Genomic DNA, 21,093 nt, shown 5'->3' with positions numbered 1-21,093 from the left:
AGTCTTTACCCAGCAGAGAATCCAAACTTTGGTGGAGTTATAGCTTTCCGGCTCATAACTTATATTCTAAATTTCTTTTTTGCGAAACCATTGTGATTTTAGAAATCCATAAAATGAACAAGTTTTATTCTCCTAAAGTCAAGTTCCTCTCCTTTATATCAACTATGTTTTCTTTGTTAGAGCTTATTGCTGCATTCCTGAGATTCTTCGATGTGGTAGCATTGGGGAACCTATCCTCATCATCCACGGAATCCTCATTAGTGTCCGCTGGTTGATTGATGGGTTCGGGCAATAATTCACCGACTTTTAGTTTAGCAGGCAGAGCTTGAGGCGTTTGCAGCAATCCATAGATTTTCAAATCATAGATTAAATAGTCCATTATATACATGAGATATGGATGTATATAATGCCACGAGATTGCCAAGTCTGAACAACAGTCAAGACCCTGCGATATAGCACCATGAAATAAAACATTTGCAAAGATTATAAATATTACTTACTTCATCATTCTCATAATATTGGTATGTCCTGTACCAAGCATCTAGTTGAATACCTTTTGGCTTAATAAGATGATGCTCCGGAACAAACGGGAACATACGACGACGACCTGTGGAGTCCCGCGAATCACCAGCAGTGACATTCAAGTTCATCATGCAGAGCCCAACTTCGATGTCCTCATTTTCAACAGTGCCGGGCAAGCAAGTTTTTGGATTGTCTATGCCCTTCTCAACTAACTGACGAAGAGCTTCCTGGCTGAGGACATAACCAGCTCCACCAGACATATAAACCTCCCCACGATCAAGCTTAAACTTGCAACCAAAGTAAATCGGCGTTTGAGGATTATATGGGTACAGCATATATCGCAGATTCTCGACCACAGCATAGGTATCGTCATCGGCCTTGAAGAACCAATCGGCGTCATTATAATGATGTTTATAAACATACTTGAAGGACTCCTTAACCTTTCTCCACAGATTCTCACGTCCTTCGGCCACATTTAGTTTCACCGTTGGAAGTTCTTCATCCTCCTCTGAGCTCATAAATAATAGAATGTTACATCTTTTACCCCAAGTTCGTTTCACATGAAGTGCTTTCTTTTTGTGGTTCTTTGGATTTGTCATAACCCAGCAGAGAATTCGAACTTCTTTCCTTAATTTATCGGCTATAGTGGAGCTATAGTTTTTAGACTCATAACTGTTCTGATGTTCAACCGTTTTCTTATAAGATTTAAACGATGTATTAATTTCAGGTGTCTCAAAAAACTGAGCTAAGCAAATTCCTGCAATCAATCCCACAATTAGAGTACAAAGAACGGAATTTTTTGATGGAGGTTCTGAAACACGAATTAAGGTTGTATCAGTGGGAAAATAATTTCATTTGTCTTAGCTTGCCTTCATTTAAGTGATGTGATTGTTTATAAATAAATTTACATAAAGTACGCACAGATCTACAAGGCAGCATGTCTAACATTCTGCAAACAGTAAATGCATAACTTACGTATACCTAATACATATACCTAAATAAGGAGAGCAATTTTTACAGATTGTTAGACTATTCAAATTCAATTTGCATTGGACTAATTTTATTAAGCGAGACCTCACACACAAAACAAAATATATATTTTCACAACTTTGAAGTTTATATACCCTGCATATCGTTAAAGAGTTGTTTGAACCAATCGAAGATCACAAAGTCAGCAAGATCGTAATGCATCACAGAACCACGGCTCACAATGAAAGTAGGTGATGCAATATATGTACATATATGTAGATACTGACCGCGCCAAATTTTATTAAGAACAGTGACTTTTATTAAAAACTTCGTTATTAGTGACGTGATTTTAATAGAAATGAATATTTGTCAGTTTAATATGCCTGTTAGTGACTATCCTAAATTTCATGAAGAACGCATGACTACATCATATAGAAACGATCGATCCAAAAATAATTTTGGTCCTACAAATGTTTGTTTGCTTGTAACGCGATTATCACTTTAACAGTCTACAAATTTGCAAATCAAAATCGGATAACAATATTGTGTAAGATAAAATGGAATGGTAAGTACACCGAATTGCTCCAGGCTAATTTTGTTAAATGAAACACACTGGGCAGCAGCTTTTTTAAATGTACGTACGTACCTTTTTGGGGAAGCAATTGATAGGAATTTGGCTGCCCTTTGGCGACCTCCGAATAAGGCAACCTCCTCAGTAGCCTACCCTTCGCTTTGATGACTATTCTATTTGAAAGCAATCGCCAGATTAAATTTGTCTAGCAAGGGCTCATGCATCAGCATCCTTCTTTAATTTAAGTACTATGTGATAAATTGGGTTCTTAGTTATAAGGTTTACGAGTTTGTGTGTACGATGTGATCCCTCGATCTCGCCCCGAGAATCCAATGCCGAATAAATTCTCTCGGCATCGATGCCATTACTGTATTCATAATAAAGTGAGTACATTCAACCTATGCATAATGACATCAACGCCCTGCTAACATTTCATTTCCCAAATATATACATACATATCCTGAGAGTTGCCCAAAAATAATATGTTGTTGTTTAATTCTGATAAATATCCTAAATTATCTGGATAAAACAGAGAGCATGTTAAAAGTTAGATGTAAGTTGATTTTTACTTGTATTCATTTATAAACAAAAATTTAAATGTAACCCCTGAACACGGGGTGACCCTAAATATGGAGAAATCAAAAGGTATAAGGAAATTTATCATAAATTTCTTGAACGTTTTAAACTGCAAGTGTCAGAGCTTTTAACGCCCACTTACTATTATTTAATTCTATGGAGCTAAGATTACTATCATTCCTATACATAGTTGCATTATCAAACCTATCCTCATCGTCAACGGAATCCTCATTAGTGTCCGCTGGTTGATTGATGGGTTCGGGCAATAATTCACCGACTTTTAGTTTAGCAGGCAGAGCTTGAGGCGTTTGCAGCAATCCATAGATTTTTAAATCATAGATTAAATAGTCCATTATATACATGAGGTAGGGATCTACATAATGCCACGAGATTGCCAAGTCCGAGCAACAGTCAAGACCCTACGATATGGTACCATTAGGACAGCAAAATTGTGAAAAGCATAAATTTTTAACTTACATCGTCATTTTTGTAATATTTGAAGGACCAATACCAAAACGTTGTATCAAATTTAGGTGGAACTAAATGAAATTCCAGATCAGAGGAAAACATACGACCACGACCTGTAAAATCTCGAGAATCTCCAGCAGTAACATTCAAATGCTCCATGCAACTTCCAATTTCAAAGTCCTCAGGTTCAGGAATGCCAGAATTGCAAATTTTTGGATTGCCAATGCCCTTCTCAACTAACTGACGAAGAGCTTCCCGGCTGAGGACATAACCAGCTCCACCGGACATATAACCCTGCTTAAGATAATGATTAAACTTGAAACCAAAGTAAATCGGCGTTTGAGGATTATATGGGTACAGCATATATCGAAGATTCTCGATCACAGCATAGGTATCGTCATCGGCCTTAAAGAACCAATCGGCGTCATTATAATGATACTTGTAAACATACTTGAAGGCCTCTTTAACCTTTAACCACAGATTCTCATGTCCTTCGGCCACATTTAGCTTCACCGTTGGAAGTTCTGCATCCTCCTCTGAGCTCATAAATAATAGAATGTTACATCTTTTACCCCAAGTTCGTTTCACATGAAGCGCTTTCTCTTTGTGGTTCTTTGGATTGGTCAATACCCAACAGAGAATTCGAACTTCTCTCTTTAATGTGTCGGCTATAGTGAAGCTATAGTTTTTAGACTCATAACTGTTCTGAAATTCATCCGTTTTCTTATAAAAATTAAACGATGTATTAATTTCAGGTGTCTCAAAAATCTGAGCTAAGAAAATTCCTGCAATCAATCCCACTATCATAGTGCTAAGCACGGAATTCTTTGATGGAGGTTCTGAAACATGAAGTAAGATTGTTTGTATCAGTGGGAAAATAATTCGATTTATCTTAGCTTGCCTTCATTTAAGTGATGTGATGGTCTAGGTAGCATATCGAACGTACTTTAGACTGAAATGTTTTTTTCACTTATACCATATACTTTTTAAATATTGCTAGACCATTTAATCCAATTTGTCGTGGTCTAATTTTCTTTGAGAGATTCCAGACTCAAAATACGTTCGCCATCTCGAAGTTTTTATACACTCATAGTCTCGACAGCGAAAGGAGACATTTTGTTTCCAAAAAAGTTCTATTTGAACAAGGCTTAAAGGTTTTTCATATAAAAATGAAGTAAGTGTGTCGTCTCGCCGACTTCGGTATACCATGCACCATGTGAACAAATATTTAAACTTTCGTGTTGATTTTTGCGGCGTTAAATTGTTATAAAATATGCTTTGCCGGCTCGAGGTGAATTCTTCGAAGAATAAATATAAAAAACGGTTTGTTTTCTATTGTGTTATATTCTGATATATTTCGGCCACTCATCGGTGGTCGTCTTCAGGCAACTATATATAACATTTAATTATAATTAACATTACTTTAATTAGACAACAAGAAACACCTACTTATTTTTACATCTTCGCACTCTGTGACCTGGAGCTTCACACTGATTAGTCCCTAATAAATGCCTATGTATATAAATGAACGCAGTTATAGGTATTTATCTTATAATTGAGTCTTATGTATATTTCTCGGGGTATTTATTATGTGCAGCATCTCAAAAGTGTAACTTTTCTTGTAATTTTATTCTAGGTCTATGATATTTGCTGCATCGACTGCACTGGCACAGTGGACAACTCCGCCCTTATGGACGCCTAGTAAAACACGTTCATACGTATATTTTGCAATTTTCTAGTCCGATCAATTATATTTGGTGGATACAAATTTCTGTAAGACTAATGAGTGTGCTGCTGCGGCTATTGATCCTGATCAAGAATACACATACTTTGTGTCTGTTACATACATTTTGACGATATAAAATCACTTGGACCATTTCAAAGTTCAATCCTTTGCCTTTTCCTTACTCAGCGAATTTTCCCAATCAAATCAAAGAGAATGGAAAAGAAGAGCTGCGTGATGAAGTTCTAAAAACATAAGAGAAAAGAATATGAGCAAACCACATAAAAAACGAAATGTGTAGATATTACACTGTAAATAGTTTCTTGACAGTGTCAAGTTTGAGTAAAGTTTTTTTTTTGTGTTTGCATTAATGATTTTGTTTTTTTTTTTAATTTAAGATAAAATTGAATAATCTACTGCTTACAAATGAAAATAAATCGTAAATATAAAAAAAAAGCGGGTTTTTCGCGGCTAAAGTCGAAAAATTAGTTTTTTTCTCCAGTGTGTAAAGTGTTTCTTGACAAACTGTACATTTTGGCGACTTTAATATACCATTTGACCCTATGAGTGGATGGTTTAATTACTAAAAGGGCCAACTTTAGAAAACTTTTGTTTGCTCTTGTAAGAGGTTTATTATCTTCTTAGTTTTAATATGACATCTCAAAGAATGACTTATTTATTATGCGCTTTTAAGATGCACGCCTGTCCACTGCGAGTTTTTCAGATAGGAAGAACTTATCAAAATTGTCTTTTTTCCTTGTCATCGATTTTACAGCGTTGATATCGATGTATCTTAATCGCTATCGAATACAGGTTATCGTTTATACAGTAGGGTTATTTTATATATGTATTGAATAAGCGTTGTTTTTAAGGTAAATATGTAAGGATTATTATATAGGTAGACAAGGGAAATTATATGTAGCCTACTACAGTAACATTTTAATCAAATGTATTTTATAGAAATGTGGCTCCCCTTCGGTGTTATCCACTTGAGTCAACCGCCTCAGTAGCCTATTCTTGTTGTGGGGCACAGCTGAGAAGTCTGAAGAGCGAACGCTGTTTTTTGTGGTACGTTTCTTAGTGTCCGATATGTCCTGAGATCCTAGTTTACTTTTTTTCTCCAGGGCACGATACAAGTTGTTTTCTACTTTTTATGTTGCTGAAAAATCTTTTGGAGTTGCGGTTTGTGTGCGATTCTAATAATCCTTTTCTTTACATATGTACATACATACATGGGTAGGTATGTATGTACATTTGAATTTTCAATCTGTCAGAGAAGCCTTGGATGTATGTGGCTGACTTGTATTAATTATATTAATTTATAAACAAAAACACATTGAGGAATTTAAAATTTTAAGCCGGTATAATCAAAGGATTGTTAAAATTTTCTAAATTACTTTAAGAATGTATTAGGCTCCAAGTGTCAGATCCTTTTGTATCCTCTTATATTTCATTACTTCTATGGGGCTAAAATAACTATCATTCTTATACATAGTTGCATTATCAAACCTATCCTCATCGTCAACGGAATCCTCATTAGTATCCGCTGGTTGATCGATGGGTTCGGGCAAAATTTCACCGACTTTTAATTTAGCAGGCAGAGCTTGAGGCATTTGCAGCAATCCATAGATTTTTAAATCATAGATTAAATAGTCCATTATATACATGAGGTAGGGATCTAAATAATGCCACGAAATTGCCAAGTCTGAACAACAGTCAAGACCCTACGATATAGTACAATTAGAACAGAAAAATTGTGAAAAGCCTAAAAGTTTAACTTACATCGTCATTTTTGTAATATTTAAGGGACCAATACCAATCATAATCCATTTTAATCAGATGATGTTCCGGCATAAACATAAGCATACGACTACGACCTGTAATATCGCGCGAATCACCAGCTATGACTTTCAAATTCTCCATGCAACGTCCAATTTCAACATCCTCAATTATCCCAGGTAAGCACATTTCGAAATCGGATATGCCTTCCTCAATTAACCGACGTAGCGCTTCACGACTGAGGACATAACCAGCTCCACCAGACATATAACCCTGCTTAATAAACTGATTCAATTTAAATCCAAAATAAATAGGCGTTTGAGGGTTATATGGGTACAGCATATATCGAAGATTCTCGACCACAGCATAGGTATCGTCATCGGCCTTGAAGAACCAATCGGCGTCATTATAATGATGTTTATAAACATACTTGAAGGCCTCTTTAACCTTTAACCACAGATTCGCTCGTCCTTCGGCCACATTTAGCTTCACCGTTGGAAGTTCTTCATCCTCCTCTGAGCTCATAAATAATAGAATGTTACATCTTTTACCCCAAGTTCGTTTCACATGAAGCGCTTTCTCTTTGTGGTTCTTTGGATTGGTCAATACCCAACAGAGAATCCGAACTTCTCTCTTTAATTTATCAGCAATAGTCGAATTATTGTCTTTAGCCTCAAAACTGATTTCACTTTTATCATGAGAATTAACCAATCTCTGGCTAACACACGAATGTTTAGTTTCAAGTGTCTCAAACAATCCAGCTAAACAAATTCCTGCTATTAATCCCACAGTTAGAGTAAAAAGAATGCAATTTTTGGATGGAGGTCCTAAAGGTTGAATTGTAAATCTTCACGAATAATTAGACAAAAATGTTGAATACCTTAACTTACCTTCCCTTTCATGATGCGACAGCGACTGTCTAATGAAAACTTTGTATAAATTTCGCGTAAATGTAGCTAACATATTGATTGGATGGAGTCTGGAAATGTCGATGTTAAATTTTTTCATGTATTCTCTCTACTAATTTCCATTTCAAATCAATTTGTCTTGAAGCATATTTGAAATTTGATGGTGTAATAACGTCAATTTCTCTTTGGTCACCGTCATATAGTATTTTGTTTAAATTGTTTTTTCTGTTAACTAGCTATAAATAAAATTCGTTAGACCTTTAATACACTTAATATATTTAAAGGCTAATTGTACGAATATTTTTTATGTCTCAGGCCAATTTACTCTTTTGCAGAAAAGTGATCACATATTTTGGGTTTTGCAGGTAAATCAAAAAACTTATTATGCTTCTAATGTCAAGTTCCTCTGCTTTATTTTTGTTGCGATCCTAAGATCCTTAGACGTGGTAGCATTAGGAAACCTATCTTCATCATCCACGGAATCCTCATTAGTGTCTGCTGGTTGATTGATGGGTTCGGGCATTAATTCACCGACTTTTAGTTTAGCAGGCAGAGCTTGAGGCGTTTGCAGCAATCCATAGATTTTTAAATCATAGATTAAATAGTCCATTATATACATAAGGTAGGGATCCACATAATGCCACGAGATTGCCAAGTCTGAGCAACAGTCAAGACCCTAAAAGTTAAATTCATTAGGCTTACGTATAGTATATGGCAAAACATTTTTGAACATACTTCATCATTTTTATAATATTGGTAAGACCAGTACCAAATTTTCTTATACTTAAGTGGAAATAGATGATTTTCTGGAATAAAGGGAAACATACGTCCACGGCCCATAGAGTCTCGAGAATCACCAGCAGTAACATTCAAATGCTCCATGCAACGTCCAATTTCAAAATCCTCAGCTTCAGAAACGCCAGTAGTAGTGCAAATTTTTGGATTGCCTATGCCCTTTTCAGCTAACTGACGAAGAGCTTCCCGGCTGAGGACATAACCAGCTCCACCGGACATATAACCCTGTTTAATATAAAGATTAAATTTGCAACCTAAATAAACCGGCGTTTGAGGATTATATGGGTACAGCATATATCGAAGATTCTCGACCACAGCATAGGTATCGTCATCGGCCTTGAAGAACCAATCGGCGTCATTATAATGATGTTTATAAACATACTTGATGGCCTCCATAACCTTTCCCCACATATTTTTACGTCCTTCAGTTACATCCAATTTCACCGTTGGAAGTTCTTTATCCTCCTCCGAGCTCATAAATAATAGAACGTTGCATCTTTTACCCCAAGTTCGTTTCACATGAATGGCTTTCTCTTTGTGGTTCTTAGGTGTGGTCAATACCCAGCAGAGAATACGAACTTTCTTATTTAACTCGTCGGCTATAATGGAGTTATTGTCTTTAAGCTCTTGGCTGTTTGTATACTCTGCGCTTTTCTGCTTTATACGTGGATTTGTTATTTCAGGCGTCTCAAAGAATTGAGCTAAACAAATTCCTGCAGTCAGCCCCACAATTAGGGTAAAGAGTGAACATAATTTAGATCTGGGGGCTTAAATGAAATCTGTAAATAAATTTGAGGAAAAGGTTTAACTCACCTTCAATTTTAATTGGATATTGCTCCAATGTGAGCCTTTCTCTAACTGACATATTGATCTGAATGTGGTCAAGAAGGGTCTGTCTTAAATATATTTTTATGTCTCTAAGTTTTCTGGCTGCGGTTTGTCAAACCATTTCAAATTAAATTTTTTGCATACATGTAAGTAAAATCACATTAAGATTCTTTCCTTGTCAACTTTTTCATTTATTATTTAATTCTTCTATTACACAATTTCTTTACGTTTGTATGCGTCTTTCATGGCTTGACAAATTGCGATTTTCGGCATTGTATATTTGCTCTATGGAATTTTTATGTATTGAAGCTGGCAAAACTTTACCCACATCTAATTTAGCATTCAGAGGATCCAACGATTTTACTAGGCCATACGCTTTTAAATTGTAGATTAGATAGTTCAAAACATACATGTGATGAAAATGTACCAAATGCCAGGAGATTGCCAAGTCGGAACAACAGGTGGGACACTGCAAATGTTCTCAGAGGATCAATATAATTTATATACGAAAATAATATGAAAAACTTACTGTTTCCGTGGAGGATGGATAGGTACCATTCCAATATTTCTTATCAAATCTGACCAGAGATAAAAATTTTGGCGCCACACAGGGAACCATCCTATCAAGACCTTTGGAATCGCGGGAATCCCCAGCAATGACATTCAAATACTTTAAACAGCGACCAATTTCGATAGCCTCATTGACTACTGTGGCGGGTAAGCATTTTTCCGAATTGGGTATACCTTCTTTCACAAATCTACGTAGGGCTTCACGACTAAGAACATAATCGTCTCCAGTGTTATTTACGTGGGGGGAGGAGGTCAAACCAAAGTGTACGGGGGTTTGAGGATTATACGGATAGAGCATATAACGAAGATTCTCAATCACAGCATATGTGTCGTCATTGGCCTTGTAGAACCAATCGGCATCGTTGTAATAATGCTTATAGATATACTTGAGGGCCTCTTCCATTTTTCGATAATAATTCTCACGGCCCTCGGTTGCATTCAACTTTACCGTAGGCAATTCTCCATCCTCAGTCGTGCTCATGAATAGTAAAATATTACAGCGTTTAGCCCAAGTACGTTTCACGTGGCGGGCCTTGGCCCTGTGATACTTTGGAGTGGTCATTATCCAGCAGAGAACACGAACTTCCTTCTTCAACTTATCGGCAATAGAAGTGTTATCAAGACCCATAACACTGGTGGGGCCTTTCTGTAAAGAAATGACTTTAAAAACTGTTTGTCTTTTCAACAATTGACTGACTTACACAAGAATCTTTAGTTGTATGGGTAGCAAATTGTGAGAAAAAACGTGTTAAGCTAAATCCCGATATAAGACCCAGAATCAGAATAATAAATAAGCGATACTTTGTCCGAGGGGCTAAAATATAAACTTTCACTTATCTTTTATAAATGTGAAATTATTTTTCCTAATTTTTGCATTATTTCTTACTCTTTTTTTGATGGAAAGACAACAACTGTTCAGTTTGAAATATATGTGTATCTCTGGTTGACATCTTGAGTCGACTGCAGTCTGTAGAATTCTGGCATAAAAATTCACATGTTTCTCCGATTCGGTTTGTTTCATAATTTAAAATGAATTCGTCACTCTCAAACACTTTTTCGAAATCAAATGAAAGTAATACTTATTTGCTATTGGATCTGACTTAATCGTTCTTTCTATATGTGAAAACTTGTGACTCAATTGTTTTAAAATTATACAGTAAAATTATATAGAATCATGATAAGTATTAGTTTTCTTCTAATTTTTATTTTTGATTTAAAATCATAAAGTTTTAACTTTTTTTACAAACTAATAAATTATAAATTAAAAGACATTTTGCTTCAATTAATTACTTTCCTTATTTAAATTCTCCTCTTTCGATACTTTATTTTCAGATGCATCATTTTCTTGAGAGTCCGTTTCCTCCTCATCCTGATTCTGATCTGAGTCTGAATCTACCTCTTTGGAACTCAACTCCCTGGCATCTGGTTCGTGATTACCCTTAACAGTCGTAGCTTTAATCAACCTATCCTCATCATCGACGGAGTCCTCATTACTGGCCGCTGGTTGATCAATTGGAGCGGGTAATAGTTCACCCACTTTTAATTTAGCAGGCAGGGGCTCAGGCTTTCGCAGCAAACCGTAGGGTTTCAAATGATAGATTAAATAGTCCATCACATACATTAAATTCGGAGCCACATAGTGCCATGAGATTGCCAAGTCTGAGCAACAGTCAAGACCCTAAAAATTAAACTCATTAGGCCTTTCGAAAAGTTTTTTTGGGAAAATAATTTGAGCTTACATCATCGTTTTTATAATACTGGTAGGACCAGTACCAATATTTCTTATTATACTTGGGTGGAATAAGATGACTTTCTGGGATAAAAGGAAACATACGTCCACGGCCCATAGAGTCCCGAGAATCACCAGCAGTAACATTCAAGTGCTCCATGCAACGTCCAATTTCGATGTCCTCATTAACTACAGTGCCGGGTAAACACATTTTGGGATTGGGTATGCCTTCCACCACAAAGCGACGAAGAGCTTCCCGGCTGAGCACATAACCAGCTCCCCCGGACATGTATCCCTGCTTAACAAAAGTCCTGAATTTGTAGCCAAAGTGAACTGGTGTTTCTGGGCTATATGGGTACAGCATATATCGCATGTTCTCAATTATAGCATAGGTATCATCATCGGCTTTGTAGAACCAATCGGCGTCATTATAATGATGTTTATAGACATACTTGAAGGCCTCCTTAACCTTACGCCAAAGATTCTCACGTCCTTCGCCAACATCCAACTTGACGGTGGGCAATTCACTATCCTCAGCCGAGCTCATGAATAAAAGAATATTGCAACGTTTACCCCAAGTTCGTTTCACATGACGTGCCTTTGATTTGTGATTCTTCGGATTGGTCATTACCCAGCAAAGAATTCGAACCTCTTTCTTTAATTTATCCGCTATTGTGGTGTTATCTTCCTTGTGTTCGTGATGGAAGACTTCATGTTCTGGTCCCTCGTCAAGGGCGAGCTCGGCATGTGAATGGGCATGTTTCGCCGAATGTTGTTGGACAAGTGGATATATAATTGTAGTTGTGGCTATGTGTGAGGCAAATTGAGATAAGAAAAAGCCGGCTACCAGACCCAAAAGTAAAGTAAATAGTGAGCGACTCCTTGAGCGAGGTGCTAAGAAATTCAAAATTTAAAATGTTTTAATCATTAAGAAAAATGCATTTTTATCAACAATTACCTTCGCTCAGAGATCTTGCTAGTAAAGTATTAGAACTAGTCATTTCCACTTCTCTTTTATCTATGTCTTACAAGTCTCAAATGGCTTGATATTCCATAAAAAAAAAAAAAAAAATGGCAATTGGGACACCGATGGAGTCACTTGTGTCAACAATTTTTACAAAATGTGTTTTCGTTTGTGCGTCAATTTTAAAATATTGTCTCTACGACTGAACTACAATTTTTTTCGTGTTCCAAACCCTTTAGCATATCTAAGACAACTGAAGATGAAAACGAAGATATGTTATAGATATACCTGCAATTATTTGAGTCTCTTATACTGCTACAAAACTCTTTCAAAATAAATGTGAAAACTTGTTCAAACAAAACTATCATTGTGATGTTCTCGAAAATAGAAAATTTGTTGTATATAATGAGGTTATTAGAGAATAAAGCCCCAGACTTGCTGTAGGGGCAGGTGATGCATATGTTCAGAACTAGAAACTATAAATTTATAATACTTTTATGTATGTACACTAAAATTCTTAATATAGGTTTTTTTTTCTATTGCGGGTTATAGCCTCTTTGCAATCTGTCCGACTTACATGACATTTAGAAAAAAATTTACAAGTACACAATAGTTTCATAATATTGTTTTATGATATAAAAGACATACTAGCAGTACCCCAGATCAACACTCCGTAGGTCCATACTGGCTTAAGTATGGTCTTATAAATGAGAGTTTTTAAACTTAGTCTTAGGGTTGATTTGCGTCCCACTAGACAGAGGTACTTTCTCATTCTACCGTCCAGTATCTATTTTCTTGTCTAGAATGTAATGTCTCCATGTAAGCTTTCTGACCAGCGTTAGGCCAAGGTATTTTGCTTAGTTTGTCTCAGGAATGATGGTGTTGTCTATTCGTTTGGATGGACACATCCCTCGTCTCAGCGTGAATGTTATATGTGTAGACATTTCGGGATTAAGGGATTTTAGTGATATTAAATACAATGATCTTAACCTTACCAAATAAAGGCGGGTCAACACGTTTTTGACTTCTAAAAGAAAAAATTGGTTGATAGGTTGGTTGATGATAAATAATTCATTCAAAGGAATTATATTTTAATTTGTCCAATAAACAAATCGAAAAACCCGAACTCATAGATTAAAACATAAGGTTTAATGGAATTTCAAAATAAAAAAAAAAACCAAAGAATTGTGTATTAATTAATAGAAAAGAAAATTTGTAAAATTTTACCCACTTTATAGACAATCGAATATCAAAACATTACTCTTATTATATTTATTTGTATTAAGCTTCTTCTTAGAGTAATATACTAATTTAAAAACAATCAAAGATTTTATTGAATATGTTCTTTTATATTCTACTCTTTATGCGATTTATCATCGTTAGCTTCTTTTTTCTGTGATGTATTCTTCTCGTGTGATTCTGTTTCTTCCTTTTCCTCTTCTGTGTCAACTTCCTTAGAGCTTACCTCTCTAGCATCAGGCTCATGATCAATTTTGACAGTGGTACTGCTTATCATTCTGTCAAGATCACTTACGGAGTCCTCATTACTGGCCGCTGGTTGATCGATTGGAGCGGGTAATAGTTTACCCACTTTTAATTTAGCAGGCAGGGCTTCCGGTGTTCGTAGCAAACCGTAAGGTTTCAAATGATAGATTAAATAGTCCATCACATACATGAAATGCGGAGCCACATAATGAAAGGAAATCGCCAAATCAGAACAACAGTCGAGACCCTATAAAAAATATGATGAGAAATTGTTCAATTATTATTAGTTTGGGGTCTTAATGTCAAACTTACATCATCGTTCTTGTAATACTGATAGGCCCAATACCACCATTTCAAGTCATATTTGCCTGGAATAAGGTGATGTTCTGGAACAAAAGGAAACATACGACCTCGGCCAGTAGAGTCGCGAGAATCACCAGCAGAGACATTCAAGTTCGCCATGCAGCGCCCAACTTCGATATCCTCATTCTCAACAGTGCCGGGTAAGCACATTTTGGGATTGGGTATGCCTTCCACCACAAAGCGACGAAGAGCTTCCCGGCTGAGCACATAGCCAGCTCCCCCGGACATGTATCCCTGCTTAACAAACGGCTTGAATTTGAAACCAAAGTGAACTGGAGTTTTAGGACTATATGGGTACAGCATATATCGCATGTTCTCAATTATAGCATAGGTATCATCATCGGCTTTGTAGAACCAATCGGCGTCATTATAATGATGTTTATAGACATACTTGAACGCCTCCTTAACCTTACGCCAAAGATTCGTTCGTCCTTCCTCCACATCCAACTTCACGGTGGGCAATTCATTATCCTCAGCCGAGCTCATGAATAAAAGGATATTGCAACGTTTACCCCAAGTTCGTTTCACATGACGTGCCTTTGATTTGTGATTCTTCGGATTGGTCATCACCCAGCAAAGAATTCGAACCTCTTTCTTTAATTTATCCGCTATTGTGGTGTTATCTTCCTTGTGTTCGTGATAAAAAACTTCATGTTCTGGTCCCTCGTCTACGACAAGATCATTGTGTAAGTCTGTATGATTCGCAGAATGTTGTCTTGCAAGTGGATATATAATTACAGGTGTGGCCATGCGTGAAGCAAATTGAGACAAACAAAATCCTGCTATCAGACCAAAAAGAAGAGTAAACAACGAACGACTCCTTGAGCGAGGTGCTAACAAAGAGAAAATTTAAAATATCTGTATAAAAATGTATGTTCACGAATTACCTTCGCTCTTTAGAGATCTCGTTAACAACGTACTAGAACTTGTCATTTTCACTTCACTATGATCTATATTCCAAAGAGAAATGGCGATTGGGACCACGGTGGAGATCACTTGTGTAAACAATTTTTACAAAATGTGTTTCAGTTGTGCGTCAATGTGAAAAAGGTGTTTCTACGATTGAAATACCATACTATTCTCGTTTCAAACTCTAGAGCGTTTCTAAGACAACTGAATATGAATAATAAAGATATGTTATAGATATCCCAAGTAAAATGTATTCCATCGAAGTAAATAAATCGTCGCGCCGACCATTGGAATACCATGCAATTGTTTAAGTTCATAAGACTTAAAGAATGTATGTACATACATATATGTATGTAAATACATATTATGTATACCTACACATTTGTATATCATAAGAAACATAACGCGATGTGTTTCATCATTTTCCATAAACGCGTGTTTTGGGTTTTAAAGGTCTTTTGTATTGATACTTCTAAATCGAAACTACGGTATCCTATGCTTGCTCAATTTAATTACGATTTAACTAACAATTAGGACTTAAATCGTAATTAAATTGAGCAAAGAGATTAACCAACTATTAGGACTTAGGCAGATGTAAAAATCAGATGTTTGTCAAAATAAAATCCAGAATTTTTCTGGTCGTATGTAGAGTTTTGTCGGCAACTGTATACTATGTGATACTACGAAAAAATGTTTGTGGCTCTAGCTCTAATAGTCTCCGAGATTTAAGTGACTGCTGATGCTGATCAAGAATATATAACTTTCTTCTATCTGTTTCACTCAATTTCGCGACATTCATATACCATTTCACCCTATGGGTGCATAGTATAAAAACTTGTTCAAACAAAACAATCGGCTTTCTCAGAGCAGGTTGTTTTTAGTTGGTCTAATCACATTAAATATTTGTTAAACGATTTCTTAACCTGATCAATATTTAACTGCTTTTCAGATACATATATTGAAAGTGCTTCCATTGTTAAAAAATGTAATTAAAATGTAACCAGGAGGCCGGGGCTAACTTCGACCGCGTTCAGCCAAAAATATTGAAAATTGAGAGAGATATAGGCAATCTCCGGCGAGACCTCGAAAAAAAGTGGTTTGCGGTGAACATCGTAACCCGTCACAGAATCATCGGAAATGAAAAAATCAAATTGCAGTAGTTAAAGGACAAAAGGTCCCTAGGTAACGCTGTCGAGTTTTTATTTTTTAATTTTTTTTTCGATTTTTAAAGGCATTTGAAAGTCAAAAACCCCGATTGTCATCCAAAAATCCGAGTTATTTGTTGTTGTAAAAATAATAAATTTAAAAAAAAAAAAAACCGACAGTGTTGCCTGAAGAATTCAGTTTTGAAACGATTCGTCCAGTAGATTTTGCAGGATCGTGTTAACCGATTTTAAAAATGGCAACTCTTCAGGAGAACGTTTATAAGTTTTGGGCACCCAAAAATCTAATATAAAACGGTCGGCCGACCTGCGTTCAACTGCCCATAACTTAAGAAGTTTTAGTCGGATCGATCTAAAATTGTAATATCCTATTCTTGAGATGTTGTGCATTCAAAAAAAAAAATAAAACAAAACTAAAAAAAAAAAATTTTAATACCATAAAATTTTTGCATTGATGCAGACGGATGGACGGACATGTCTATATGAACTCGTCTCGTCGTGCTGATCAAGAATATATATACTTTCTATGGTCGGAGATGCTTCCTTCTAAGCGTTGCACACTTCTGACCAAAATGAATATACCCCTTTTTGCAAGGGTATAAAAAACATCTTTCGATTCTTAAATATTTTTGAAGGAAGATATAAGAATATATTAGTACGCCGAGTTATGAAAGCGAAAGCAATGAGAAAAGGAAATACAAACCAGAGGGCCGGGGCTAACTTCGACCGCGACAAAGTTTGTATACCCTTGCAACTTTTTTGGTAACTCTTTCCTTACCTATAGCCATGAAAGTGGAAAAACGTTTAAGCTAAAAGGGCTAATGTGTCCGAAAGAACGGCCTACAATCTTAGCATAGGAAATAACGAAGATATTGATCAAAGTCACTGTTTTCCACCGATCGTTCCTATGGGAGCTATATGATATAGTAACCCGATCTTTATCAAATTTGGCACAGTCATTAACAGATATATTAAACTAACAAATGTTTAATTTGAAAGCAATCGCGTCAAAAGTAACGAAGTTATTGATAAAAGTCACTGTTTTCGAAAGATCGTTCCTATGGGAGCTATATGATATAGTCACCCGATCTTAATCAAATTCGGCATAGTCGTTTATATGTATAATAAACTCATCAATATTAAATTTCACGACAATAGCTCTGAAAATAACGAAGTTATTGAGAAAAGTCACTGTTCGTGACATTGCCATTTGTATGGGAGCTACATGATATAGTGATCCGATACGGCTGAATCCGAGATATACAGTATATACAAGCCTACATGCAAAATTTCAGCTCTGTAGCTCTTACGGTCTAGGAGTTTGCGTTGATCCAGACGGACGGACGGACGGACGGACGGACGGACGGACGGACATGGCTATTTGAACTCGTCTCGTCGTGCTGATCAAGAATATATATACTTTATATGGTCGGAGATGCTTCCTTCTATGCGTTGCACACTTTTGACCAAAATTAATATACCCTTTTTGCAAGGGTATAAAAATGTCGATTTTTATTGACTTTACTTGAGGGGAAATAAAAACACTGTGATAGTGGGAAAAAAACACATGGCAAAACTCGATACTATCACCATGTTTCGGGTCCTGCAAATCTAATAAATAATTATAATAAAAAATATAATAAAATATTTCAATATTGGCGCATTAAATTATTGCTTTAGAAATAATTTTATTTTAAATAATTCATTTCAATTATTCATTCTTCATCTATTACAAAGATGTTGACTCAAGTTTTTATTTATCAAAATTACGATCACAGTGTTTATAAATGATCAGGCTCCTGATCAAGAGGCTACTACCGGAAGCTGATTAATCAACTGGAGCGGGTAATAGTTCACCAACTTTTAATTTAGCAGGCAGGGCTTCCGGTGTTCGTAGCAAACCGTAGGGTTTCAAATGATAGATAAAATAGTCCATCGCATACATGAAATGCGGAGCCACATAATGAAAGGAAATCGCCAAATCAGAACAACAGTCGAGACCCTATAAAAAATATGATGAGAAATTGTTCAATTATTATTAGTTTGGGGTCTTAATGTCAAACTTACATCATCGTTCTTGTAATACTGATAGGCCCAATACCACATTTTCAAGTCATATTTGAATGGAATAAGATGATGTTCTGGAACAAAAGGAAACATACGACCTCGGCCAGTAGAGTCGCGAGAATCACCAGCAGAGACATTCAAGTTCGCCATGCAGCGCCCAACTTCGATATCCTCATTCTCAACAGTGCCGGGTAAGCACATTTTGGGATTGGGTATGCCTTCCACCACAAAGCGACGAAGAGCTTCCCGGCTGAGCACATAGCCAGCTCCCCCGGACATGTATCCCTGCTTAACAAACGGCTTGAATTTGAAACCAAAGTGAACTGGAGTTTTAGGACTATATGGGTACAGCATATATCGCATGTTCTCAATTATAGCATAGGTATCATCATCGGCTTTGTAGAACCAATCGGCGTCATTATAATGATGTTTATAGACATACTTGAACGCCTCCTTAACCTTACGCCAAAGATTCGTTCGTCCTTCCTCCACATCCAACTTCACGGTGGGCAATTCATTATCCTCAGCCGAGCTCATGAATAAAAGGATATTGCAACGTTTACCCCAAGTTCGTTTCACATGACGTGCCTTTGATTTGTGATTCTTCGGATTGGTCATCACCCAGCAAAGAATTCGAACCTCTTTCTTTAATTTATCCGCTATTGTGGTGTTATCTTCCTTGTGTTCGTGGTGAAAGACTTCATGTTCTGGTCCCTCGTCAACGACAAGATCATTGTGTAAGTCTGTATGATTCGCAGAATGTTGTCTTGCAAGGGGATATATAATTACAGGTGTGGCCATGCGTGAAGCAAATTGAGACAAACAAAATCCTGCTATCAGACCAAAAAGAAGAGTAAACAACGAACGACTCCTTGAGCGATGTGCTACAAACGTAAAATTGAAAATATCTTTATACGTCCATAAAGCAAAATCATATTTTTAAGCATTACCTTCCACTTTTCGCGTTATCAAAGTATTCAAAAAAATCATATTGACTTGGTAATACTGATTTTAAAAAATGTTCTTGTTATATGTATGTATTATGAGCCCAATGAAATAAAATATACCAAAATAGATTCTCAATGTATACAAAGTCGACGCCAACTTTGAGTTTTTCAGTAAATAGAGAAGGGATTTTTAGTTTTCACATTAAAAAACTGAACTTAAAGTATGGTCATTTTTAATTAATAAATACTTGTTACCACCAATACCTATTACAATGCTCGCAGCAAAATTTTCATTGGCACACAAAACTGGCGGATATGATTGATTACGACTGGGATATTATCAAAGAGTAATATCTATTTTCAGAAGTTTTAACCAATTATGGAGGAGAAATTTGTACCATTTGTTTGGGATTATTTTTATACCCTTGCAAAAAGGTATATTTATTTTGGTCAGAAATGTGCAACGCATAGAAGGAAGCATATCCAACCATATAAAGTATATATATTCTTGATCAGCACGACGAGACGAGTTCAAATAGCCATGTCCGTCCGTCCGTCTGGATCAACGCAAACTCCTCCTAGACCGTTAGAGCTACAGAGCTGAAATTTTGCATGTAGGCTTGTATATACTGCAGGCGTTGTATATCTTGGATTCAGCCGGATCGGATCACTATATCATATAGCTCCCATACAAATGACAAAGTCACGAACAGTGACTTTTCTTAATAACTTCGTTATTTTCTGAGCTATTGTCATGAAATTGATATTGGTGAGTTAATTACACATATAAACGACTATGCCAAATTTGATCAAAATCGGGTGACTATATCATATAGCTCCCATAGGAACGATCTTTCGAAAACAGTGACTTTTGTCAATAACTTCGTTGCTTTTGACGCGATTGCTTTCAAATTAAACATTTCTTAGTTTCATATATCTGTTAATGACTGTGCCGAATTTGATAAATATCGGGTAACTGTATCATATAGCTCCCATAGGAACGATCGGTGGAAAACAGTGATCAATATCTTCGTTATTTCTACCAGCCATAAAGGCTAGAGGTAAGGAAAAAGTTACCAAAAAAGTTGCAAGGGTATACAAACTTTGACGAGGTCGAAGTTAGCCCCGGCCCTCTGGTTCTTAATCATTTATAAACTTAACTCCAAAACTAATGAAGTAAGTAAATCGTCTCGCCGACTTAGCTATACCATGCACCAATAAACCAAATATATTTTAAAAATATTTGGGCGCGACTGTTAGTTGGTTAAGGAGAAGCCCTTTACACTAATTCTGATGGCGCCCAAGGGTATGAACATAAGAAAGGTGGAATCTGTAGTTGCAAACTTTGCCGTTCTTTTTTCGCTTCATGTAGTTGGAATTCCCAACTACTTTTAGCGTTGAAGATATGATATGGCCATAACAACTGTGGATTCTTAAGCGAAGTCTATTGATGATAGAAATAAACTAGTAAGATTTATTGACCTCAAGACGGCTAAAACCCAGATTTGATTAATTTTAAATTAATAATAACAAATTCACACCCTGGCGCCCCCTTGAGACAACGGTCAATTCCTGCCTATTTTTGATTAAGCGAGTATACATACCAAATTTTGTGTCTCTAGCTCGTATAGTATAAAATACGGTGGCGGTAGGGGGCGTGGCACAAATTTAAAATAAACCTGATCCCTTTACATACTGCACGAGTCTGTATACCAAATATGATGGCTCTATCTCCTATAGTCTCCAAGATCTGGGTG

The 21,093-nt window shown here is 36.3% G+C and overlaps 8 protein-coding genes and 2 long non-coding RNA genes across 12 annotated transcripts; 2 read left to right on the top strand and 8 right to left on the bottom strand.

Moving 5' to 3' along the window:
* Nucleotides 1-90: 90 nt before the first annotated feature.
* Nucleotides 91-1,473, bottom strand: LOC124460227 (glycoprotein-N-acetylgalactosamine 3-beta-galactosyltransferase 1-like). Its single transcript, XM_047010701.1, has 3 exons — nucleotides 1,392-1,473; nucleotides 501-1,333; nucleotides 91-445 (listed from the first exon to the last, which is right to left on the bottom strand). The coding sequence occupies exons 1-3, from the start codon at nucleotides 1,468-1,470 to the stop codon at nucleotides 125-127; spliced, it is 1,233 nt and encodes a 410-aa protein (XP_046866657.1). The 5' UTR covers nucleotides 1,471-1,473; the 3' UTR covers nucleotides 91-124.
* A 1,136-nt stretch (nucleotides 1,474-2,609) lies between these two features.
* On the bottom strand, nucleotides 2,610-4,051 carry LOC26529776 (glycoprotein-N-acetylgalactosamine 3-beta-galactosyltransferase 1). The gene is made up of 3 exons (XM_023176673.2): nucleotides 4,008-4,051; nucleotides 3,116-3,945; nucleotides 2,610-3,057 (listed from the first exon to the last, which is right to left on the bottom strand). Exons 1-3 carry the CDS (start codon nucleotides 4,039-4,041, stop codon nucleotides 2,743-2,745), a joined length of 1,179 nt encoding a protein of 392 aa, XP_023032441.2. The 5' UTR covers nucleotides 4,042-4,051; the 3' UTR covers nucleotides 2,610-2,742.
* Nucleotides 4,052-4,372: 321 nt separating this feature from the next.
* LOC124460228 lies at nucleotides 4,373-5,200 on the top strand. Its single transcript, XR_006954163.1, has 3 exons — nucleotides 4,373-4,429; nucleotides 4,538-4,646; nucleotides 4,743-5,200. It is a non-coding gene; the product is annotated as an uncharacterized LOC124460228 (long non-coding RNA).
* A 346-nt stretch (nucleotides 5,201-5,546) lies between these two features.
* On the top strand, nucleotides 5,547-6,099 carry LOC124460229. Its single transcript, XR_006954164.1, has 3 exons — nucleotides 5,547-5,701; nucleotides 5,790-5,897; nucleotides 5,954-6,099. It is a non-coding gene; the product is annotated as an uncharacterized LOC124460229 (long non-coding RNA).
* A 74-nt stretch (nucleotides 6,100-6,173) lies between these two features.
* LOC6643856 (glycoprotein-N-acetylgalactosamine 3-beta-galactosyltransferase 1) lies at nucleotides 6,174-7,580 on the bottom strand. Its single transcript, XM_002066920.3, has 3 exons — nucleotides 7,499-7,580; nucleotides 6,612-7,435; nucleotides 6,174-6,553 (listed from the first exon to the last, which is right to left on the bottom strand). Exons 1-3 carry the CDS (start codon nucleotides 7,569-7,571, stop codon nucleotides 6,239-6,241), a joined length of 1,212 nt encoding a protein of 403 aa, XP_002066956.1. The 5' UTR covers nucleotides 7,572-7,580; the 3' UTR covers nucleotides 6,174-6,238.
* A 192-nt stretch (nucleotides 7,581-7,772) lies between these two features.
* On the bottom strand, nucleotides 7,773-9,206 carry LOC26530006 (glycoprotein-N-acetylgalactosamine 3-beta-galactosyltransferase 1). Of its 2 annotated transcripts, none has more exons than XM_023176699.2 (3): nucleotides 9,125-9,206; nucleotides 8,252-9,078; nucleotides 7,773-8,192 (listed from the first exon to the last, which is right to left on the bottom strand). In XM_023176699.2, exons 1-3 carry the CDS (start codon nucleotides 9,174-9,176, stop codon nucleotides 7,899-7,901), a joined length of 1,173 nt encoding a protein of 390 aa, XP_023032467.1. In that variant the 5' UTR covers nucleotides 9,177-9,206; the 3' UTR covers nucleotides 7,773-7,898. The 2 variants fall into 2 exon arrangements, with proteins under 2 accessions (XP_023032467.1, XP_046866621.1); XM_047010665.1 differs by having other exon boundaries at nucleotides 8,252-9,024.
* Nucleotides 9,207-9,309: 103 nt separating this feature from the next.
* Nucleotides 9,310-10,674, bottom strand: LOC26529551 (glycoprotein-N-acetylgalactosamine 3-beta-galactosyltransferase 1). 2 transcript variants are annotated; one of them, XM_047010691.1, is made up of 4 exons: nucleotides 10,596-10,674; nucleotides 10,411-10,535; nucleotides 9,669-10,355; nucleotides 9,310-9,608 (listed from the first exon to the last, which is right to left on the bottom strand). In XM_047010691.1, exons 1-4 carry the CDS (start codon nucleotides 10,657-10,659, stop codon nucleotides 9,363-9,365), a joined length of 1,122 nt encoding a protein of 373 aa, XP_046866647.1. In that variant the 5' UTR covers nucleotides 10,660-10,674; the 3' UTR covers nucleotides 9,310-9,362. The 2 variants fall into 2 exon arrangements, with proteins under 2 accessions (XP_046866647.1, XP_015033577.2); XM_015178091.3 differs by having other exon boundaries at nucleotides 10,411-10,523.
* A 296-nt stretch (nucleotides 10,675-10,970) lies between these two features.
* Nucleotides 10,971-12,514, bottom strand: LOC6643855 (glycoprotein-N-acetylgalactosamine 3-beta-galactosyltransferase 1). The gene is made up of 3 exons (XM_002066919.3): nucleotides 12,397-12,514; nucleotides 11,449-12,332; nucleotides 10,971-11,387 (listed from the first exon to the last, which is right to left on the bottom strand). The coding sequence occupies exons 1-3, from the start codon at nucleotides 12,437-12,439 to the stop codon at nucleotides 10,992-10,994; spliced, it is 1,323 nt and encodes a 440-aa protein (XP_002066955.1). The 5' UTR covers nucleotides 12,440-12,514; the 3' UTR covers nucleotides 10,971-10,991.
* A 1,218-nt stretch (nucleotides 12,515-13,732) lies between these two features.
* Nucleotides 13,733-15,235, bottom strand: LOC6643854 (glycoprotein-N-acetylgalactosamine 3-beta-galactosyltransferase 1). The gene is made up of 3 exons (XM_002066918.3): nucleotides 15,138-15,235; nucleotides 14,200-15,083; nucleotides 13,733-14,134 (listed from the first exon to the last, which is right to left on the bottom strand). Exons 1-3 carry the CDS (start codon nucleotides 15,181-15,183, stop codon nucleotides 13,757-13,759), a joined length of 1,308 nt encoding a protein of 435 aa, XP_002066954.1. The 5' UTR covers nucleotides 15,184-15,235; the 3' UTR covers nucleotides 13,733-13,756.
* Nucleotides 15,236-18,036: 2,801 nt separating this feature from the next.
* Nucleotides 18,037-19,447, bottom strand: LOC6643853 (glycoprotein-N-acetylgalactosamine 3-beta-galactosyltransferase 1). Its single transcript, XM_002066917.4, has 3 exons — nucleotides 19,340-19,447; nucleotides 18,390-19,273; nucleotides 18,037-18,324 (listed from the first exon to the last, which is right to left on the bottom strand). Exons 1-3 carry the CDS (start codon nucleotides 19,377-19,379, stop codon nucleotides 18,151-18,153), a joined length of 1,098 nt encoding a protein of 365 aa, XP_002066953.2. The 5' UTR covers nucleotides 19,380-19,447; the 3' UTR covers nucleotides 18,037-18,150.
* Between the last annotated feature and the right edge of the window lie 1,646 nt (nucleotides 19,448-21,093).

The sequence above is a fragment of the Drosophila willistoni genome (genome assembly GCF_018902025.1).
Source record: "Drosophila willistoni isolate 14030-0811.24 chromosome 2R unlocalized genomic scaffold, UCI_dwil_1.1 Seg167, whole genome shotgun sequence".
Classification (NCBI taxonomy): Eukaryota; Metazoa; Arthropoda; class Insecta; order Diptera; family Drosophilidae; genus Drosophila; species Drosophila willistoni.
Note: the sequence above shows the minus strand (reverse complement) of the source record. Positions and strands in the feature narration are given on the sequence as shown.

What these genes read in the sequence shown, in the direction of transcription:
- LOC26529776 (XM_023176673.2), bottom strand. Translation starts at nt 4,041, where the DNA reads ATGCTACCTAGACCATCACATCACTTAAATGAAG. An exon ending in ATCACATCACTTAAATGAAG is followed by an intron (nt 3,946 to 4,007) that starts GCAAGCTAAGAT and finishes TTCATGTTTCAG; the next exon opens with AACCTCCATCAAAGAATTCC. An exon ending in AATATTACAAAAATGACGAT is followed by an intron (nt 3,058 to 3,115) that starts GTAAGTTAAAAA and finishes ACCATATCGTAG; the next exon opens with GGTCTTGACTGTTGCTCGGA.
- LOC6643855 (XM_002066919.3), bottom strand. Translation starts at nt 12,439, where the DNA reads ATGACTAGTTCTAATACTTTACTAGCAAGATCTCTGAGCGAAG. An exon ending in AGCAAGATCTCTGAGCGAAG is followed by an intron (nt 12,333 to 12,396) that starts GTAATTGTTGAT and finishes TGAATTTCTTAG; the next exon opens with CACCTCGCTCAAGGAGTCGC. An exon ending in AGTATTATAAAAACGATGAT is followed by an intron (nt 11,388 to 11,448) that starts GTAAGCTCAAAT and finishes TTTAATTTTTAG; the next exon opens with GGTCTTGACTGTTGCTCAGA.
- LOC6643856 (XM_002066920.3), bottom strand. Translation starts at nt 7,571, where the DNA reads ATGTTAGCTACATTTACGCGAAATTTATACAAAGTTTTCATTAGACAG. An exon ending in GTCGCATCATGAAAGGGAAG is followed by an intron (nt 7,436 to 7,498) that starts GTAAGTTAAGGT and finishes TTCAACCTTTAG; the next exon opens with GACCTCCATCCAAAAATTGC. An exon ending in AATATTACAAAAATGACGAT is followed by an intron (nt 6,554 to 6,611) that starts GTAAGTTAAACT and finishes ACTATATCGTAG; the next exon opens with GGTCTTGACTGTTGTTCAGA.
- LOC124460227 (XM_047010701.1), bottom strand. Translation starts at nt 1,470, where the DNA reads ATGTTAGACATGCTGCCTTGTAGATCTGTGCGTACTTTATGTAAATTT. An exon ending in ATCACATCACTTAAATGAAG is followed by an intron (nt 1,334 to 1,391) that starts GCAAGCTAAGAC and finishes TTCGTGTTTCAG; the next exon opens with AACCTCCATCAAAAAATTCC. An exon ending in AATATTATGAGAATGATGAA is followed by an intron (nt 446 to 500) that starts GTAAGTAATATT and finishes GCTATATCGCAG; the next exon opens with GGTCTTGACTGTTGTTCAGA.
- LOC6643853 (XM_002066917.4), bottom strand. Translation starts at nt 19,379, where the DNA reads ATGATTTTTTTGAATACTTTGATAACGCGAAAAGTGGAAG. An exon ending in GATAACGCGAAAAGTGGAAG is followed by an intron (nt 19,274 to 19,339) that starts GTAATGCTTAAA and finishes TTACGTTTGTAG; the next exon opens with CACATCGCTCAAGGAGTCGT. An exon ending in AGTATTACAAGAACGATGAT is followed by an intron (nt 18,325 to 18,389) that starts GTAAGTTTGACA and finishes TATTTTTTATAG; the next exon opens with GGTCTCGACTGTTGTTCTGA.
- LOC26529551 (XM_047010691.1), bottom strand. Translation starts at nt 10,659, where the DNA reads ATGTCAACCAGAGATACACATATATTTCAAACTGAACAGTTGTTGTCT. An exon ending in GTCTTTCCATCAAAAAAAGA is followed by an intron (nt 10,536 to 10,595) that starts GTAAGAAATAAT and finishes GATAAGTGAAAG; the next exon opens with TTTATATTTTAGCCCCTCGG. An exon ending in ATACAACTAAAGATTCTTGT is followed by an intron (nt 10,356 to 10,410) that starts GTAAGTCAGTCA and finishes ATTTCTTTACAG; the next exon opens with AAAGGCCCCACCAGTGTTAT.
- LOC26530006 (XM_023176699.2), bottom strand. Translation starts at nt 9,176, where the DNA reads ATGTCAGTTAGAGAAAGGCTCACATTGGAGCAATATCCAATTAAAATT. An exon ending in ATATCCAATTAAAATTGAAG is followed by an intron (nt 9,079 to 9,124) that starts GTGAGTTAAACC and finishes ATTTCATTTAAG; the next exon opens with CCCCCAGATCTAAATTATGT. An exon ending in AATATTATAAAAATGATGAA is followed by an intron (nt 8,193 to 8,251) that starts GTATGTTCAAAA and finishes TTTAACTTTTAG; the next exon opens with GGTCTTGACTGTTGCTCAGA.
- LOC6643854 (XM_002066918.3), bottom strand. Translation starts at nt 15,183, where the DNA reads ATGACAAGTTCTAGTACGTTGTTAACGAGATCTCTAAAGAGCGAAG. An exon ending in GAGATCTCTAAAGAGCGAAG is followed by an intron (nt 15,084 to 15,137) that starts GTAATTCGTGAA and finishes TCTCTTTGTTAG; the next exon opens with CACCTCGCTCAAGGAGTCGT. An exon ending in AGTATTACAAGAACGATGAT is followed by an intron (nt 14,135 to 14,199) that starts GTAAGTTTGACA and finishes TATTTTTTATAG; the next exon opens with GGTCTCGACTGTTGTTCTGA.